Source organism: Peromyscus maniculatus, chromosome 10, assembly GCF_049852395.1.
Source record: "Peromyscus maniculatus bairdii isolate BWxNUB_F1_BW_parent chromosome 10, HU_Pman_BW_mat_3.1, whole genome shotgun sequence".
Taxonomy (NCBI): domain Eukaryota; kingdom Metazoa; phylum Chordata; class Mammalia; order Rodentia; family Cricetidae; genus Peromyscus; species Peromyscus maniculatus.
Window position 1 is genome coordinate 12,189,259 of NC_134861.1, and position 17,839 is coordinate 12,207,097.

At 46.1% G+C, this 17,839-nt stretch overlaps 1 protein-coding gene across 1 annotated transcript in view; it reads right to left on the minus strand.

Moving 5' to 3' along the window:
- The window catches only part of Pkd1l1 (polycystin 1 like 1, transient receptor potential channel interacting), a 127,831-nt gene that overhangs the window by 31,377 nt on the left and 78,615 nt on the right, over nucleotides 1-17,839 (minus strand). Inside the window, exons 30-39 of the mRNA XM_076546950.1 lie at nucleotides 15,754-15,837; nucleotides 13,440-13,647; nucleotides 10,454-10,560; nucleotides 9,011-9,227; nucleotides 6,362-6,535; nucleotides 5,146-5,265; nucleotides 3,211-3,280; nucleotides 2,604-2,647; nucleotides 1,481-1,607; nucleotides 127-262 (exon numbers count right to left, since the gene is read on the minus strand). Coding sequence (XP_076403065.1) covers nucleotides 127-262; nucleotides 1,481-1,607; nucleotides 2,604-2,647; nucleotides 3,211-3,280; nucleotides 5,146-5,265; nucleotides 6,362-6,535; nucleotides 9,011-9,227; nucleotides 10,454-10,560; nucleotides 13,440-13,647; nucleotides 15,754-15,837 — 1,287 coding nt within the window. The remainder of the gene's footprint in view (nucleotides 1-126; nucleotides 263-1,480; nucleotides 1,608-2,603; nucleotides 2,648-3,210; nucleotides 3,281-5,145; nucleotides 5,266-6,361; nucleotides 6,536-9,010; nucleotides 9,228-10,453; nucleotides 10,561-13,439; nucleotides 13,648-15,753; nucleotides 15,838-17,839) is intronic.

Consider the following 17,839-nt stretch of genomic DNA (forward strand, 5'->3'; position numbering starts at 1 on the left):
GCGGAGTACGGGAGAAAATAGTGACATTGGTAACTGTGTATGAGTTCCGCAAAACACCTGAGTCTCTTCACAGATCCTAGACATCTATCAAGCACCCAAGGATGTCTAAAAACCTCAGCTACTCACCTGTAGCCCAGGAACCCTGTCCCCAAACCACAGGCAAGGGAAGCTGATCCACAAATGGCCCAGGCCACAGAGCTTGACCAGAGCAGACAGGCCCTTGACCCCTGGAGCACAAGTCCTTCAAAACCACTGCTGGGAGCTAAGAAAGGGCGAGATAGAGACCGGCAGGTTAGCAGACCTTGTCATCCTCACCCACAGTGTGGTGGGAGCTTGTCACCTTTGTTGTGTCCAAGGGGACTAGTCATACAGTCAAACATTATCTGAGGTGTGTCCGTGAGGAAGATCCAGAGGATAATAACCTTTGAATCAGTGGGTCAAACAAAGCAGATAGGCCTCCCAGTGTGGACGGGCCTCATTCAATCAGTTGAAAGTCTAAACAGAACAAATGGACAAAGAGAGTTCCTCTTGCTTGATGATGACCTTTGAACCAGGACATTGGTCTTTGCATGACAGAGCAGGAGTAGCAGTGGTAGCAAGAAACAAGGGATTTGGAGTTGGCCACTATGGCTGGGTCATCTCGAACTGTCCTGTCTCTGCACATTTCGCAGTGAATGTCTCACTTTCAAGCTCTGGCTTCCCAGCCCATCTCTCGGCCCAGCATATATATCTAGCCAGGACTCTTGGGACAGCCTGCCAGTACTGGCATTATTACTACAAGCATGTCTAGCTGAGTGCTCAATTGCACATAGGCATGACTTTTTCCTTCTCCCCCAGTGTGGACTGTGGGCCAGGCACAGCCTCGGTCAGTTGAGCACACAGACCTTGCTGACCACTGTCTACAAAGCAGTGTCCAGCTGCTGCTCAAAGCCCCTGTTGGCCAGTTGTCCACACATTATGCAGCCCCAGAGCCCTGCAGTTATACGCCGACACCCCTATCCTCCATTCCTACTAGGCCAGGTTCAACAGGCCCTTCAGTCCCAATGATCAGACCAGGTGAAGTTAGTTCCTGGGACCCCGGTTCCCGGAGGACTCACTGACTCCATTGGCACAGCCTTCCCTGTTATCGCCCCTCCTCTTCCGGTTCAGTGAGCGTCTGCCATAATTTGAGCCTGGGGCTGTTACTCTAATTTGCATAGGAAAAAGTGGAGCTTTGCCTTTCAGAACGTTTGAAGTGCAAGGTCTCATACTGACTTTTAAAAGGGTTGGATCAAGCTTGTAAGCCAGACTCACCAGGATTGGACTGAAGCCAGATGTCATAGATTCCAATAGGCCTGGCTTGGATTTTAGAGGGGACCAGAATGTTGAGTGACATTTGGACCAGGTACATTCTGCTTGCTCTGCCTGTCTGGATGGGCACAGATCACTGTTCTGGCAGCAGGCACGAGGACGACTCAATACAGCCATAGGGCGACTTTACCTTGTGACCTGGGAGGAGGGTGGTGGCTCTTCTCTCTCGGGGCAGGAAAGGATGCACACACACCGCTGCTACTGGCTGCCATCCTCCAAGCTCGGTCAGTCCCTGGGAGAATGTCTGATGCAGGATGCTGGAATTGTAATAAGGTCAGGCCAAGTTAGTGCCACTTTTGCTGCTGAGCCTGAAATGCTAGTGCCCTTTGCCGCCAACTCTGAGGACAGGCATGGTCAGATGGGGGCCCGGTCAAGCACAGGCCTCAGGTGGCTTTTGAAGGATGTCATTGTCTGTTTGAGCCAGCTCCTTTGGACCTAAACTCTTCCTACCATGGGGCCTATGCTGATGGCCTACAGGCAGCATCCAGATAGTCAGGATGATAGATTGTGAAACCCACCAGAGGAAAAATGTTGCAGGATGAGGGCCAGAGCCAGGATCAGAGGTTCATGTGGCACGTAGAGCAAGTGGGGCCTGAGAGTGCCTTGCATAGGAACAGGGGGTGTGGAGCTGTGGAGCAGAGTGCGCCATTGCCTGTCAAGTCCCAATGCACCACCACAGAGAACAACCCCCTAGGAGCACCAGCACCCAAGGGCACCAGCACCCCAAGGGCACCAGCACCCAAGGGCACCAGCACACAGATCCCCAAAGCAAAATCCCAGGGCAATGCAACCACAATGACAGCATTAGAAATTGTCCTTCATTTGCATAGAATTCTGGGTCCATAGAGACCTGGCTCTCAAGCCCTGTCTACAGAAAGGGCAACACAGATCATAGTCTCGCTGTGCCACAGCCTCTTCTCCTCTTCCACAGGCCACTAGGGTCTCACTGCACACACACACACACACACACACACACACACACACACACACACACACACACGGACACACACACACACATGGACACGGACACGGACACACGGCCGGGACTTTCCAGATGCTGCCCTTCCCTGGCCCTACCTAGTTGTCACTTGTACTCCTTGGCCAGGGAAATGGCCTGCACTCTCTGGAGGACTGGCCCCAGCTATCCTCTGGATCTAACTATGGCCAGGCCACAGCCACAGGAAGGTGGTAGAGAAATCCAGCTTTTAGCATCTTATGCTGTAGAGTTAATGACTGCATGGCATGCCTCTTACCTGGGATGGCTGCCTCAGACCTGGTCTCCCGATGGGATCAGGGCCTGATGGGGGAGGGGAGGAAGCAAATGTATGAGTCTGAACTAGGCACAGCTGTGGTACTTTGGGAGCTGCTTCTCCCTCTTGCCTCCCCAGCCCCCCGCCCCACACACACTCCAGAGTGAGCCTGAGAGACAAGCAAGGCAGGCCTGAAATGAGGACTTCTGATGTCTCCATCTTGATATGGGCTTGGACAAGAACAGGAGAAAATTGTGTAGCTAAAAGCTTAAAAGATCCTTAAGAGGAAAGACTGATAAATGTGACTATACAAGGTTTTCAAAAGGGGATCATTGAAAAGCAGGATCCAGGAGAAGGAATTTGCTCCACACACAGTCATGCTTTTCTGCCGTGGGGTGGCTGGCTATCACTCATCTGGTTCAGGAAAATGGTGGTTACAAGAGTCTTGTCTATAAGGGATGATGGTCCAAGAAAAAAAAAAGTGGCTTTAAATCCACCCGATGATGTTTATTTTCAATGAACGAGACAAGCAGAAAGCAGGGGATATACTGCCCACTTAAGAGACTGGCCCCTGAGGACCAGGCAAGCTTCTGATCTTAGCTCACCATACCCTGAGGTACCTCTGTCTTCACTCCTCTTAGAGGCCACTGTGGCGCAGCCTGTAAATGCCCTGCAGCCTCCTGTGAAGGAAAGAAGTTGGTTGGTAAGGGCACCCCATATTGGGGGTGCTGTGGGACTGGCCAGGGGCTAGGCAGGAAGTATAGCGGGACTAACAGGGGAAAAAAGAAAGAACAGGAAGGCAGAAGAAGTCACTGCCAGCCGCCACTATGACAAGAACCATGTGAAGACACTGGTAAGCCACAAGCCACGTGGTAAGGTATAGATTTATGGAAGTGGATTAATTTAAGCTGTAAGAACAGTTAGCAAGAAGCCTGCCACGGCCATACAGTTTGTAAACAATATAAGTCTCTGTGTTTACTTGGTTGGGTCTGAGTGGCTGTGGGACTGGCGGGTGACAGAATGGGAAAAGATCTTCACCAACCCCACATCTGACAGAGGATTGATCTCCACAATATATAAAGAACTCAAGAAACTAGACATCAAAGCACTGAACAGTCCAATTAAAAAATGGGCTAAAGAGCTAAACAGAGAATTCACAAAACAAGAACTACAAATGGCTGAAAGACATTTAAAGAAATGCTCAACATCCTTAATCATCAGAGAAATGCAAATCAAAACGACTCTGAGATACCACCTTACACCTGTTAGAATGGCTAAGATCAAAAACACCAATGACAACCAATGTTGGAGAGGATGTGGAGCAAAGGGAACACTCCTCCACTGTTGGTGGGAATGTAAACTTGTACAACCACTATGGAAATCAGTATGGCGGTTTCTCAGAAAATTAGGAATCAAACTACCTCAAGACCCAGCCATCCCACTCTTGGGCATATACCCAAAGAATGCTGATACATACCATAAAGATACATGCTCAGCTATGTTCATAGCAGCACTATTTGTAATAGCCAGAACCTGGAAACAACCTAGATGCCCATCAACGGAAGAATGGATGAAAAAAATGTGGTACATATACACAATGGAGTACTACTCAGCAGAGAAAAACAATGAAAGCATGAAATTTGCAGGCAAATGGATGGAACTAGAAAATATCATCCTGAGTGAGGTAACCCAAACCCAGAAAGACAGTTATGGTATGTACTCACTCATTGGTGGATTCTAGATATAAAATGAACAATCAGACCACAACCCATAGAACCATAGAGGCTATATATATATAGCATGGAGGTCCGTAGGACGACTGTGGCATATAATAAATTTCAGTTTTACTCAATTATTGAAAAAAAAATAGCCAAATGAATGGAAACACATGAACTATGAACCAAAGACTGAGGGGCTCCCAGCTGGATCAGGCCCTCTGAATAGGTGAGACAGTTGATTGGCTTGATCAGTTTGGGAGGCATTTAGGCAGTGGGACCAAGTCCTGTGCTCATTCCATGAGTTGGCTGTTTGAAACCAGGAACTTATGCAGGGACACTTGGCTCAGTCTGGGAGGAAGGGACTGGACCTCCCTGGACTGAGTCTACCAAGTCGATCACAGTCCTCGGGGGAGGACTTGTCCTGGAGGAGATGGGAATGGAGGGTGGGCTGGGGGTAAGGGGAGGGCGTGGGAGGGGGGAGAATAGGGGAACCCATGGCTGATATGTAGAACTGAATGGTATTGTAAAATAAAAAATATATATCACAAAAAAAAAAGAACCATGTGAAGACACTGGTAAGCCACAAGCCACGTAGTAAGGTATAGATTTATGGAAATGGATTAATTTAAGCTGTAAGAACAGTTAGCAAGAAGCCTGCCACGGCCATACAGTTTGTAAACAATATAAGTCTCTGTGTTTACTTGGTTGGGTCTGAGTGGCTGTGGGACTGGCGGGTGACAGAGATTTGTCCTGACTGTGGGCAAGGCGGGAAAACTCTAGCTACACGGGGGGGGGGGGGGTCTCCCCAGGGGCACAGGGCCACACACCTGGCTGACCCTGAAGAGCAGTGATAAGAGCTGTGCAGCTGGGCAGGCCAGGAAGGTGCACAGGAGACTCAGACCGAAGGATTCCAGAGTGATAAGAGTAGGACCCACATCCAGGGGGCGCTGCAACATTCAACGACATGGCAATGAATTCCCTTGAGCCCAACCCCAAAGACACAGAATTCCAAATGGTTTCCATGTGGGCTCCTGTTCTAGTTAAAGCCCCTTCTCCCAGAAGCCTTGCCTCCACCCCAGGGGTTGAACAAGACAAAATGCGCTTTTCCTGGTAGACACATCCTTGTGAACCAAACAGATGCTTGCCGGGCACCCACAAGACCCGTGCTCAGCTGACTAAGTCCTCACTACAGTCCCACAATAAGGTGCCAAGAGCTTCGGTATGCCCCCAGCAGAGGACGAGTTGGCATCCTGGATCAGACCACTGGAGGTTCCCAGGGAGCCCAGCTCCCCAGAGAGCACAGCTGGTCTCTCTTTGCCACTTGATGACGTTCCTTGTCATCTTTTGTTTATTGTCGCAAGTTCTACCAACACAGTGTATTTGAAAATTCTGCACATCTTTAAGTGTGATCATATCTGCTGCCACATTTGTCCTGTGACAGATGACTGACCTCAGTCATGACACAGCTACTATCAGTGTATCCTCCAGCTCGAGGACCATGTGAACCCAGAGGCTGGCTGGCCCCATGAATGATCCTGAAATTATCATAGAAAACGATCTTGGTCTGGAGAGATGGCTCGATGGTTAAGAACATGCATTGTTCTTACAGAGGATCCTACTTTGTTTCTTAGCACCCACATGAGACAGCTCACAAACAACCTGTCACCTCGGCCATGAGAGGTCTGACCCCTCCTCTGGACTCTAAGGGGACCCTCTCCTTCCCTCTTTTTAAAACATGTACACATAATAAAAAAAATGATAAAAATAAATCTTCAAAAAGATTAGCTTCTTTCCCCTCGCCCTGAATGTCACATTGTATGGAACCCAGGATGTGAATTCTCACAGGGCAGCAATCTCTTGAGGACTTGCGGACCCTGCCAGCTCCGATTCTGGTCCCATTACTTGCTAACCCACTCAGCACGATGCTAGATTGTTCCCCCTAGCTTAAGACCTTTTCCAGAAACTCAGAGTTTCCATGTTAAAAGAAGGACAAACTATGCCTGAGATTTAGAAGTTACTGTGGGAAAATCTGCTGCCTCCCACCTGTTCATGGCCTCCCACAGTGACCAGGGCAGCGAGGCAGGAGTAGACACACAGGAGGCAGAAGGACACTGCAAGTCGCTGTGTGTGTAGGTAGTTGCTGGAGGGGGGATGGCTGTACAGGGAGAGCCAGATGTGGAAATCCTCCAGGTACTCCGTGAACTTTGAGTAGAAAAGCTGAAACAGAAATCACAGGTGTTTTCCCAGGCATGGACACGCATGAGCTGAGTGGAGTCCTGACCAATAATCAGCAACGTTTAGAATGAGACTCCAAAATTTCCTGGCTTTTCTCTTTCAGCTGAAAGCTGGATACTTCCCGGCTAATGGTTTGGTGCAGGTGGATGCCTCTCATGGCCACCTGTTCTGCCTCCTCCCTTTCCGCCCCACCACCTACTTCTTCAGCAGCCCCTCACTGGACATGGCTTGCACCACTCCTGCTGAAACTTCCAAAGGCTTGGTACCGACGAGTTCCCTGCTTCATTTGTGCTAGCTCAAACGGAGACCTCCTCTCTTGGCCCTCCCACCATTTCTTCCCTTTCTGACCCCAAAGGACTTTCTAAATCTCCCCATTCTCAGCGCTTTCCACAGAAACACAGACACAGTGTAGCTGGGCACCAGCCCTGTGTGCGCTGAGACCTGGGACTGACTGCCTTCTACCTGGTAAGCCTTATAAGGTCTACCCCTTAGAAGTTGGTGATATCTTGGGGAATTTCTCTGAATTTTAAAATTTTCAATGCAACTTAAATACTTTTTTGGAGCTAAATATTCTAGAAAAGAACTATTTATAAACAGAACTGCTATCATGAATACAATCAGAATAATCGGCAAACCCAGGCAAAACAGGTTTAAAAGACTAAGGATATATCTTTTGTATATAAATTCCCAGGTGACCATTGATACCAGAGACCCAGTCATATGGGCTCACAGATGACGAAATCAGTAAAGTTAGGTTTCTTACCCAAAGTTCTCAAGCACAACAGCCTGAGGGGGAAGCATGGGGATTATTGTCTAAGGGATGCTGCAGTTAAGCAGGGACTTTGGTTTAAAGTGCTAAAATTTTTCTGTGTTCCATGGCTATTTGGAAATAGTTGTTTCAAATTTATATTGGCCATATTTTGTGCTAAACTGGCAATGCCAGATTCTCCTCACTATGGTGGCAATGGAAAGATCAAAGACCCAGTGCCCAGGAAATATCAGGTTGGCAAGATAGTTCAAAGGGTAAAAGCACTTGCTGCCAAGGCTGATGATCTGAGTCCAATTCCCAGGACCCACATGGTGGAAGAAGAGAACCAATTCCTGTAAGTTGTTCTCTAACCTCTACACATAGACTGTGACATAAACACACACACACAACAAGTAATTAAAATGTTAGAAACATTCTTAAAAAGAAATCATTCTTCAGAAGCACAAGTCACAAAGAAGTGTCTCTTGTGACATATGCTCTTATGGAAATAAAGAAAGGAAAATGGTGGCTGGAGCCTCAACAAGTAGCAGTGTACGGTGGGCCATTCTATGGCCTTTAAATTAGTTAAGAGAAAATTCATGAAGAGGTTTGTTCTATAAAGTGTGAATGTTTGCAAATGAGTCAATGCCCATCAATGAGGAGGAAATGGGAATATTCAGAAACCAAAATTTCATACTGAGTCTGTGAGATAATAGACAATGCTGTCACCTATTAGCACTTGTCTGCCTTCTGATGCTGCAGCCATGACCTGTCTGCATTCTTTGACAGCGGGATTGTTTATGGCATGTGAGTGATTACAGATCTTTCATTTGGGCCCTCTCAGACACTGCAGACCACCAGCATGCAGAAACTCTAGAAATTGATTACTGTTGCGGCTCAAAGACGAACCACATTGCTGTAAAGATTGCTATGTATAGCCGGGCGGTGGTGGCACATGCCTCTTTAATCCCAGCACTTGGGAGGCAGAGGCAGGAGGATCTCTGTGAGTTCAGAGGCCAGCCTGGTCTCCAAAGTGAGTTCCAGGAAAGGCGTAAAGCTACAAAGAGAAACCCTGTCTCAAAAAACCAAAAAAAAAAAAAAAAGATTGCTATGTAGCAAAGGCATTAATGCACGCTGGCTGGTGAGCTGATCCAAGTGTCATGTCATCTGAAGCGTGGTGTGTTGCAGCTGTCTCCTCAGAACTGAAGCAGCCTCTCCTGGAGGAGGAGGAGGGGAGGGGTGCTGAGACTGAGGGAGCTCATAAAACAAGAGAGTCACAAATATCCTCTCCAAGGTTAGAGAGACAGTAAGCCATTGCGATGGAGAGGATTTACTGGTAAAGCCACCTGCAAGTAGTGCAGAGCCAGGGATGCTGATTTTGTGAGTCACCATCCACGCTGGGGTCTGCTTTTCAGTGGTGTGGCTTCTGTTGAGTCACCCACACCCTTGAAAGTAATCCATAAACCAAGTAGCTAACCAAGATAGACTTGGATGGAGACATTTCTTGGATGTGTCAGTCACTGGTCCCTGTCTGGGGTGAGTAGGCTCTAGTTCACGTGTTTCCAGAAGTCACACGACATGGGTATCTTGACAGTTAGCTACATAACTTTGGGAAAGTTTGAGTCACAACTTTGGAAAGAGAAGTAGATGTGGGCATGAAATAATACCGGCCCATCTGATATGTCACAGGTCACCTGCATGGGGCCTACCTTCCAGAAGCCAAGACCGTGGCGCAGGCAGAAGAGCTCCCGCTGCACACAGCCATCACATAAGCCCACAGCCAGCCAGCACTGGGCAGAGAAGAACCAGCCTTGGCCTGACCGTAGCTCCTTCACCATCACGTGGCTGAGGAACCAGTTTGGGGAAGGTCCACTGCTGTCATGCCAGAGTCGGATCTTCTGGAGTGGCCCCAGTCGGTTAGGAGTGCTAATGACATGCAGGAATGTCTTATCAGCCATGTGTACTCAGCACCTGCAAAATCCTCACCAACTCTGATAGGGCTCTTAAGGACAGTGGGTTCTAATGAGCATTGACTGGTAAGGGCACACAGGCCTTCAGGATCCACTCTATTTCCCCCTTTATTATCAGTTTACTTCTCATGGTTTCAGTTATTCACCAACAAGCACAAATCAAAAATACCAAGTGGAAAATTCTAGAAAAAAACAACCTGTAAGTTTTGAAGCTATTTACAGCTATTCTGCTTTATAATTACTGCTTGATAATCTTGTGCTGCGCCTCATTAATAACTCATACTTTATCTTAGGTTAGGATGTCAAAGAACAATCAAGTAGGCCCAGGGTTCAGTGCTCTCTGGTGATTCTGGGATCCACTGTGTGGCCTGGAACACATCTCTTGAAAAGAGAGTGGCTATAACTTCCTTAAACCAAGTCACTCAGATCTCTAGCAGCCTGTTCGGATGTGAGTTAGTCTGAAGTTAACCTGTACTTTCCTCATAAAAACAATGCTCCAAAATAATAAATATTGTAAGTAAATTATAATAAACATTATACATTTTTCATGAGAAAAAATTTCCTGTTTTCTAAGAGTGCTGGGTACTTACACCTCTACCTTGATAAATGACCTCTTCCCCTGACTCTCCATCTTTGGGATGCTGTGTAGCATTGATCTTCCTGATTTGGGATGGTGGCACTAATTAATCATGTTTTGTAACACACACACACACACACACACACACACACACACACACACACAAACACTTATTCTAATACACAAGCTTAGTAAGCTGCTACCTTTTTTCTGCCTTCATCCCCTCCCACCCTGCTACCCTGTCCCATGTAAATAAACTATGTTAATCTATCCCATATGTTAGGCATGCTTGTAATTCCAACTCCCAGGGGCCAGAGCCAGGAGGATATTTTGCAAGTCCAGCCTGGTCTACATAGTGAATATCATATGTGCTGTGACTATATAGTAAGACCCTACCTTAAAAAAAAAAAAAAAAAGCAAAACCAGAACCTTCCTAAAATTAAGTGTGTGAGCCAATGATCATTACTCTCTTTCTAAGCTTCATCAGCCAGCTTTATCATAGGCATGATGCTCAGAAAACCGGTGTTCTCTAAGCAGCATCTTTGTGATACCTTATTCTGATCAGCCCCTTTTCCAAAACATGTGGGTAGAGGTGTCAGGAGTACCTCAGTATAAAGGTGTGCCTGGAATTCCTTCCAAACAAGGACATCTCTGGACAGCAGAGTTCTTTGGTTTCTGAGAGTCCGTTTTCACCACATAAAACAATGAAAACCTTAAAACACACAGAAATGGAGAAATGGGAGCTGAGGCTACGTTATGGAGGGTGTGGAGTTCTGCAGAACAGTGTTTCCTTGCCCCATCCCCGCTCCCTATTGGCAGGTCCCAGCATCAAGCCCAGGGGCTGTGGGGGCCTTGCATGACTTGCTGAGCCCTCACAGGCCAGGGCTGACATCCTACAGTGTAGCGTCTCCTCCACTAGCCAGCTCTTCACAAACTTCATCTAGGAAAGTGGGAGCCCCTTTGGAATCCTCAGCGTTTCTCTTCCTCTGCAGGGCAGAAGGCCACAGAGGGCAGCATCTCCTACCCTTGGGCATGGTGTCTGGACACTAGGCCTGTAGAACACCAGAGTGGGTCAGGGCTGGTGGGAGTGGTACCCATGTCCACAAGGAGCACCCTAGGGAAGCAAATTGCACTGTACTTCTTATCACTCTTCCTGGCATCTGCCACACAGAAACCTGCAGCTTTGATGTGGTGTAATTTTAATCTTTTATTAAAATAATATTAATGTCTTTCTTTCTTACTTTTTTGTTTGTTTGTTTTTGCTTCTTGATACAGAGTTTCTCTGTGTAACAGTCCTGGTTGTTCTAGAACTCACCCTGTTGACCAGGCTGGCCTGGAACTCACAGAGATTAGCCTATCTCTGCTTCCCAAGTGCTGGAATTAAAGGCATACGCCACTACTGCCTGGCCCAATCTCTTGTCTTTTAAATCCTTTCCTAGTCCACAATAATCTTTTGCTTTGAGTAAAGTAGCTACTATTTTTTTTATCATTATCTTTCTGTTTTTAAACTTCTGAAATTTATTATCTCTCTCTCTCTCTCTCTCTCTCTCTCTCTCTCTCTCTCTCTCTGTGTGTGTGTGTGTGTGTGTGTATAATGTCAATTAAAGATTTTATATTGTCTTCTTTTGTAGGGACTGTGATTGCTCCAGACATTTTGCTGAACAGCCTCTCTGGTCTATAAGACCTTGACACACACCTGGGTCATTTCTGGGGTGTCTAGCTGTCCCATAAGTCTACTGGCTAACCCCAGAAGACATTGCACTGTGAAGGCTCTTGCTTGGCTTTCTGGTGGGGAGCCATGCATGTCCTCTTTCAGATCGTTAGGCCTGTACTTACTCTCCTGTGTGCTAGTGCTTGCTTCCATATGAACTTTAGAATCAATAATTCCTGTCCCACAAGACATCTTTCTGAAACTGTAGTTGATTTCATTGGCTTTAATCTCTTTATGTCTTAGGTTTTGTTCAGTAAAATGGATAGTGTGGCTGGGTGTGGTGGCATGCCTTTAACCCTAGCACTTGGGAAGAAGAGGCAGGTGGATTTCTGAATCTGAAGCCAGCCTAGTCTATATAGCAAGTTCCAGGACAGCTAGGGTTACATAGTGAAATCCTGTACCAACAAACCAGCAAACAAATGCAGACAAAACAAAACCTCAAATAAAACAAGTAATATGGATATAGGAATAGACTAATTCATATTGTCATCATTATCATCATCCTACATATTGATTTATGATTTATGACAAGGAGAAATTAGTTGTTTCAGCTACTGTATAAAGATAGCTATTCTTGCTGCGTGGTGGTGGCGGCGGCGGCGGCGGCGGCGGCGGCGGCGGCGGCGGCGGCGGCGGCGGCGGCGGCGGCGGCGGCGGCGGCGGCGGCGGCGGCGGCGCACGCCTTTAATCCCAGCACTCGGGAGGCAGAGGCATGTGGATCTCTGTGAGTTTGAGGCCACCTTGGTCTACAGAGCGAGATCCAGGACAGACACAAAACTACACAGAGAAACCTGTCTCAGAAAAAAAAAAAAGCTATTCTTTCTTTAGGTCTTTTATGAATATTGAGGAGATTCTTTCCACGATGCCCCTGTGTGTGTTAGGTGAATTCACCTTCAGATACTCGTCCTTTTGTGACTGGTAGGAGGAACTTGCTTCCAATCATGAGCAATGACAGCCACTGACTCTGTGGATGAGTGGTGGGCCGCCCCAGTCTGATCATGAACCTGACAAGCTTGTCTAACTCATCGGGTCTAATTGTTTAACATCGTTTTTTTTTTGTTTGTTTGTTTGTTTGTTTTTTGTTGTTGTTGTTTTTTTTTTTTTTTTTGTACAAGCATGTCAAGAACACGTGGCCCTATCTTCTGGCTTCTAGAGGAGACCACTCTCACTCCCCATGCCTCCAGATTTATGGGTTCCATAAAGCAGGCATGTTTTTAGAGAAAAGGCAGTGTGTATCAAACACCCATGCAGAATTCCTGGTGGATTTGTAGGGGTACATTGCTAGCCCTGCCTCTGAATGAGTTTGTTCCTGTCTCTGCAGAACTCTCTTCCATAGCCCACCTTGGCCTAGGCGTTCCCTGGAACTGCTAGGCTGGACTTCCTCCTTGACCCTTCTACCACGTCCTCCTCCTCCCCATCCACAACCTCATCTTCAGCTGCTTCTCGGGGGAACCCTGCCCATGGCCTCTATCTCTCAACCCAGCCCCGTTCCCACTCAGCCCAAAGGCTAGCCTAGGGACTTCTTACCCTGTTCTTGCTAGATCCTTCTCTGAGGTGGGCCATGGATTCAGTGTTAACTCAGAGGAGTAGAGTCCAAGTCACAACATCTCAGAGACCCACTCAGAAGAAAACATGGATGGAAGCAGAAAGGGGGAGAGGAGTCCAGGGGGCAGGAGGTGAGGGTCCTGTCTTTTGCCCTTACAAATACACAGGACAGTAGAAAGGGCAGATAAGTGTCACCCCTGACATTAGGATGGGACAGTGGTCACAGGTGATTGACAGAGCAGCCAAATCATCTCACTGTCACTTCTGGTGCCTATCAGGTTCATCTACACCCTTAGACCTCATTGTTAGAAGGCATTGTTGGGAGCTCATGTTACCTTTGACGTAAATTGGGCTGGTGACCGGAAGCCAGTGTCAATGATGACTGCATACAGTTGGTGGCCAGGTGGGGTATCTTCTTTCAGAAAAATACAACCAGGTTTCTTTTTCTTGTGACAATCTACACATCTGCTTTTAGCCACCAACAATCCATAAAGAACCAAGAAAAACACACTGAAAATAGCGGGAAGCAAGTTGTGTGGGTGACTGTAAACAAAGAAAGAGAAATGAAAGGACTTTCTCACGGGAACTGGCATTCAGGCAGATGTATTAGCTCTTCACAAACTCACAATCTCTCCTTGGTCTTCACAGACGTGTTTCCCAAATACCTTATACTGGTTGGGTGGAAGGGGACTCTGAAAAATACAGAGCTGCCTGGGACCAATGACAGGCACCCCACAGCCTACAATGACGCCCCAAGGGGCCAATGATGATCCAGCTGGAGTGGCAGCAAGCTGCACCCTGCCAGGTCTGAGGAACCTGTACTAAATTGAAAAAAGAATGCCAGATATGGCTCAGTGATGGAGAACTTGCCTAGCATATGTGAGGCTCTGGGTTTAATCTTTAGTATGAATGGGAAAAAATGGAAGAAAGGAGGAATTAAAGAAGAATGTCCCTATCTGAGACATGCCTCACAATACTGATGTGACATTCTGTTCTTCTCCTGCCTCCTCCTAGCAGAACAAGACAGGAGCAGCTCCCGATGGTCCAGTGTGCCTCTTCATGTACCTCTGTCCATGTGAGTGAGGCTGCTTGCTCTCTACCTGCAGCTTACACTCACCTGGTCCCTGGCACTCATGTACCAATTCTGCCTGGGAGAGCAGTCATCCAGCCCCCTCCTCTGTAGATCCACAGAGAGTCATCCAGCTGGACCTTAACATACCTGGACTTGGGCTATACGGGTATGTGACAAAATTGCAGAGGACCCATGCTGTATGGGATTGCTACCTTCCTACTCTCCTGCCTCATCACTCTGACTCCATCTAAGGACTGACATATGCTCTTGGTCCCCGATCTGGTGTCCTCCTTTCTGCTTCCAGACCAGACTCAGAACCAGGTGACACCTCCCCTCAGTCACACTCTATGAACTTCCTGGCTCATAGCTTCCTGGCTCTAGCCCGTCCTTCTTATTCCTACACTGCTTCCTGGGGCCATTCAGATGTCACCAGTGCTTTGGGGTGACCTTTGGGTGCCATTTTCTGTCTGTAGTGTCTCCACTGTTCCACTCCTCCTTGTTTACCCACAAATAATATTGGTGTTGCAGAAAACCAGGACTGGAACTACTGTTCTCCAAGCCTGAAGAATTGGTTGGCTGGAAATCTTCCCTGGGGCAGCATTGGTCTTTAGTAACTAATGACTCCTTGCTACCTATCAGGCCCACCAGCTAAGCTACTAAGTTCTGTTCAAAAGTGAAGTACAGTTTCATATTCTACCAGTATAAGTGCAAAAAATACTCAAAGCAGCTTGCCCTCAATGCACTCGTATTTCAAACTCTAAATATAATTTTTCATTTTGAAACAGTGGCTTTGGTAACTTTTAAACTTACTTAAAATAAGATAGAGGTTTGTGGTGGTTTGGATAGGAATGGCCACCACTGACATGTATTTGAATGCTTGGCCGTAGGGAGTGGCACTATTAGGAGGTGTGGCCTTGTTTGAGTGGGTGTTTCTTTGTTGGAGAGGGCGTGTCACTAGGGGGTTGACTTTGAGGTCTCAGAAGCTCAAGCCATGCTCCCTGTGGCAGTCTCCGTCTGCTGCCTGCCGATCACAATGTAGAACTCTCGGTTCCTTCTCCAGCATCATGTCTGCCTGCATGTTGCCATGCTTCCCACTGTGATGATAATGGACTAAACTTCTGAAATTGTAAGCCAGCCCCAATTAAATGGTTTTCCTTTATAAGAGTTGCCTTGGTTATGATGTCTCTTCGCAGCAATAGCAACCCTAACTAAGACCAAGTTGTTATTGGAAATGAGGCTACAATGTTCAGTATAAACCAAGAAAAGCAAATTGAGTGTTATTTTTGATTTCTGTAAATATTAATTAAATCAGTAATAATTGACCCAGTCTACACTGAAATATAGCTGAGCTTAAAAGTAAGAAAGACACTGGATTCCTGGGTGTTCATAAGGCTCCTGTCAGTGGCTGTAAAATATAAACAATAACACAACATATAAGACAATCATTCCTCACATCTGTGCTCCAGAAAACAAACACGTTACATAAATGTTAAGTATAAACTCAGCGGAGCATGGGCATCTCTTAAGTGGTCACTAGACCACATGAAATGAACTCTGCTTTGGAGAGTGGAACTCACCTCCGAAACTCAGAAATGGGGCTCACTTCGAAAGTGGCATTCACCTTCCTTCTTAGGACAGAGAAAGGTGCAAGGTGATGGTAGCTAGAAGGGGAAAACAGAGCAGAATAACAAACGTGGGATAAGTTCAACTCTCTGTGATGGGGCAATGAGAAGCTGGGAAAAAAGAAACAGCAGTCATTCAGATGTTATGATGCAGGCCGGTTTGCCATGTCTTGGGTGTAACTCTCTGATGTACCACAGAGCCTCAAATCTGGGCACCGGGAGTCAGCTGCTGAGGAGACCTGTCCCAAGACATCAGACATCAGGGTACACTGCCACCTATAGGCAGACCTGCGACAGCACAGCCCTGCGTCAGATTCAGGTTAGAGCCTCACGGTAGACTGACCTTTGCGTAAGCACCTGTCCTAGCCTCACAAATATCCTGTCATTGCCAAACCTGTTGTGATAACTACCAAAATGCTTTTTTTTTTTTTAAAACATAAAACTGCTTCCTCTTTATCATCTTGCAGGTAGTTTCTGTATGTTCTTCCTTTGTGCCCTTGGCTCTTGGGGAAGGAGTACTGTGTATTAGAGAACAAAGGACTGCTTTCACTATAATTTAAAAGCAGATAACACTGGACCAATGAAACATTACCAGTAACTTCCCATGGCACCACGTTATTGTAAAAGGCTACTACAAAGCAACATGGTATTGGCACAAAAATGAGACATGGAGACCAATGGGATGAAGTAGAGAATCTGGATGTAAGTCCACACAACTTCAGCTACTTGATTTGTGACAAATATACCAAAAATGCACATTGAAGAAAAGACAGCATCTTCAACAAATAGTACTGAGAAAAATCAAGTATGTACGTGTAGAAGAATGAAACTAGGTACTAATCTCTCGCACTCCATGAAAATCAACTCCTAGTGGATTAAAGATTTAAACGTAAAACCCGAGATTATAAAATCAATAGAGGAAAAGGAGAGAGTATTCTGTAAGATATAGGCATATATAAGTGCTTTCTAAATGGGACACCAGTCACTCAGGAAATAAAACCAATAGTTGACAAAGGGAAACTCGTGAAATGAAAAGCTGTACAGCAAATGATACTCTCAGTTGATTGACAAGGCAGCCTACAGAATGGAGGAAAAGTTTTGCCTGCTATTATCTGGCAGATGATTAATATCTAGATAATACTTTTATGGGATAACCGACTGTGTGAATGAGAAGGTCTCTGACTCTTGTGCCTGATCTTGGGACTCTTTTCCCATTGGGTTGCCACTTCCTACTTTGATATGATAATTTTTGCTTCATCTTAATATATTTTATTTTGTTATTTTTGGTTGTTATCTCTTAGAAGCCTGTTCTTTTCTAATAAGGGACAGAAAGGAAATGGCTCTTGAGGGAAGGAGAAGTGGAGAATACCTGGGAGGAGTAGAGAGAGAGGAAACTATAATCAGGATATATTGTATGAGAAAAGAATATTTTCAACAAAAGAAAAAATGAGAAAAATAGGTTAGGTAGAAAGAAATCTAGATAATACAAAGAACTAAAGGAAAAAAATGCCTAAACATTAAGGAAACAAAAAATGCAATTAAAAATGGGTCATGCATCTGAACAGAGAATTCTCAAAAGAAGAAATGCAAGTGAACATTTGAAACAGTATGTAACAGCCTTAGCCATCAGGGAATTTCACATTAAAACTACCATGGGATTCTTTCTCCCCCAGTCAGAATGGCTGCTATCAAGACATCAAGTGACAATAAATGCTGGTGAGGCTGTGGGGGAAAGGGAATCCTTCTTACTGTTGGTAGGAATGGAAGTTGGTGCAGTTACCCTGAAAACCAGTGTAGAGATTTTTCAGAAAGCTAAAAGTAGAACTACCATATGACCCAGCCACAGCACTCTGGGTACCGACCCAAAGGACTCTAGGGTCTATGACAGAGATGTCTACATATCCATGTTCACTGTAGTGCTACTCACAATAGCCAGGAAATGGAAACAACCTAGCTGTTTATCACTTGATGAATGGATAATAAAAATGTGATAGATGTACACAACAGAATTCTACTCAGCACTAAAGAAAAATGAAATGTG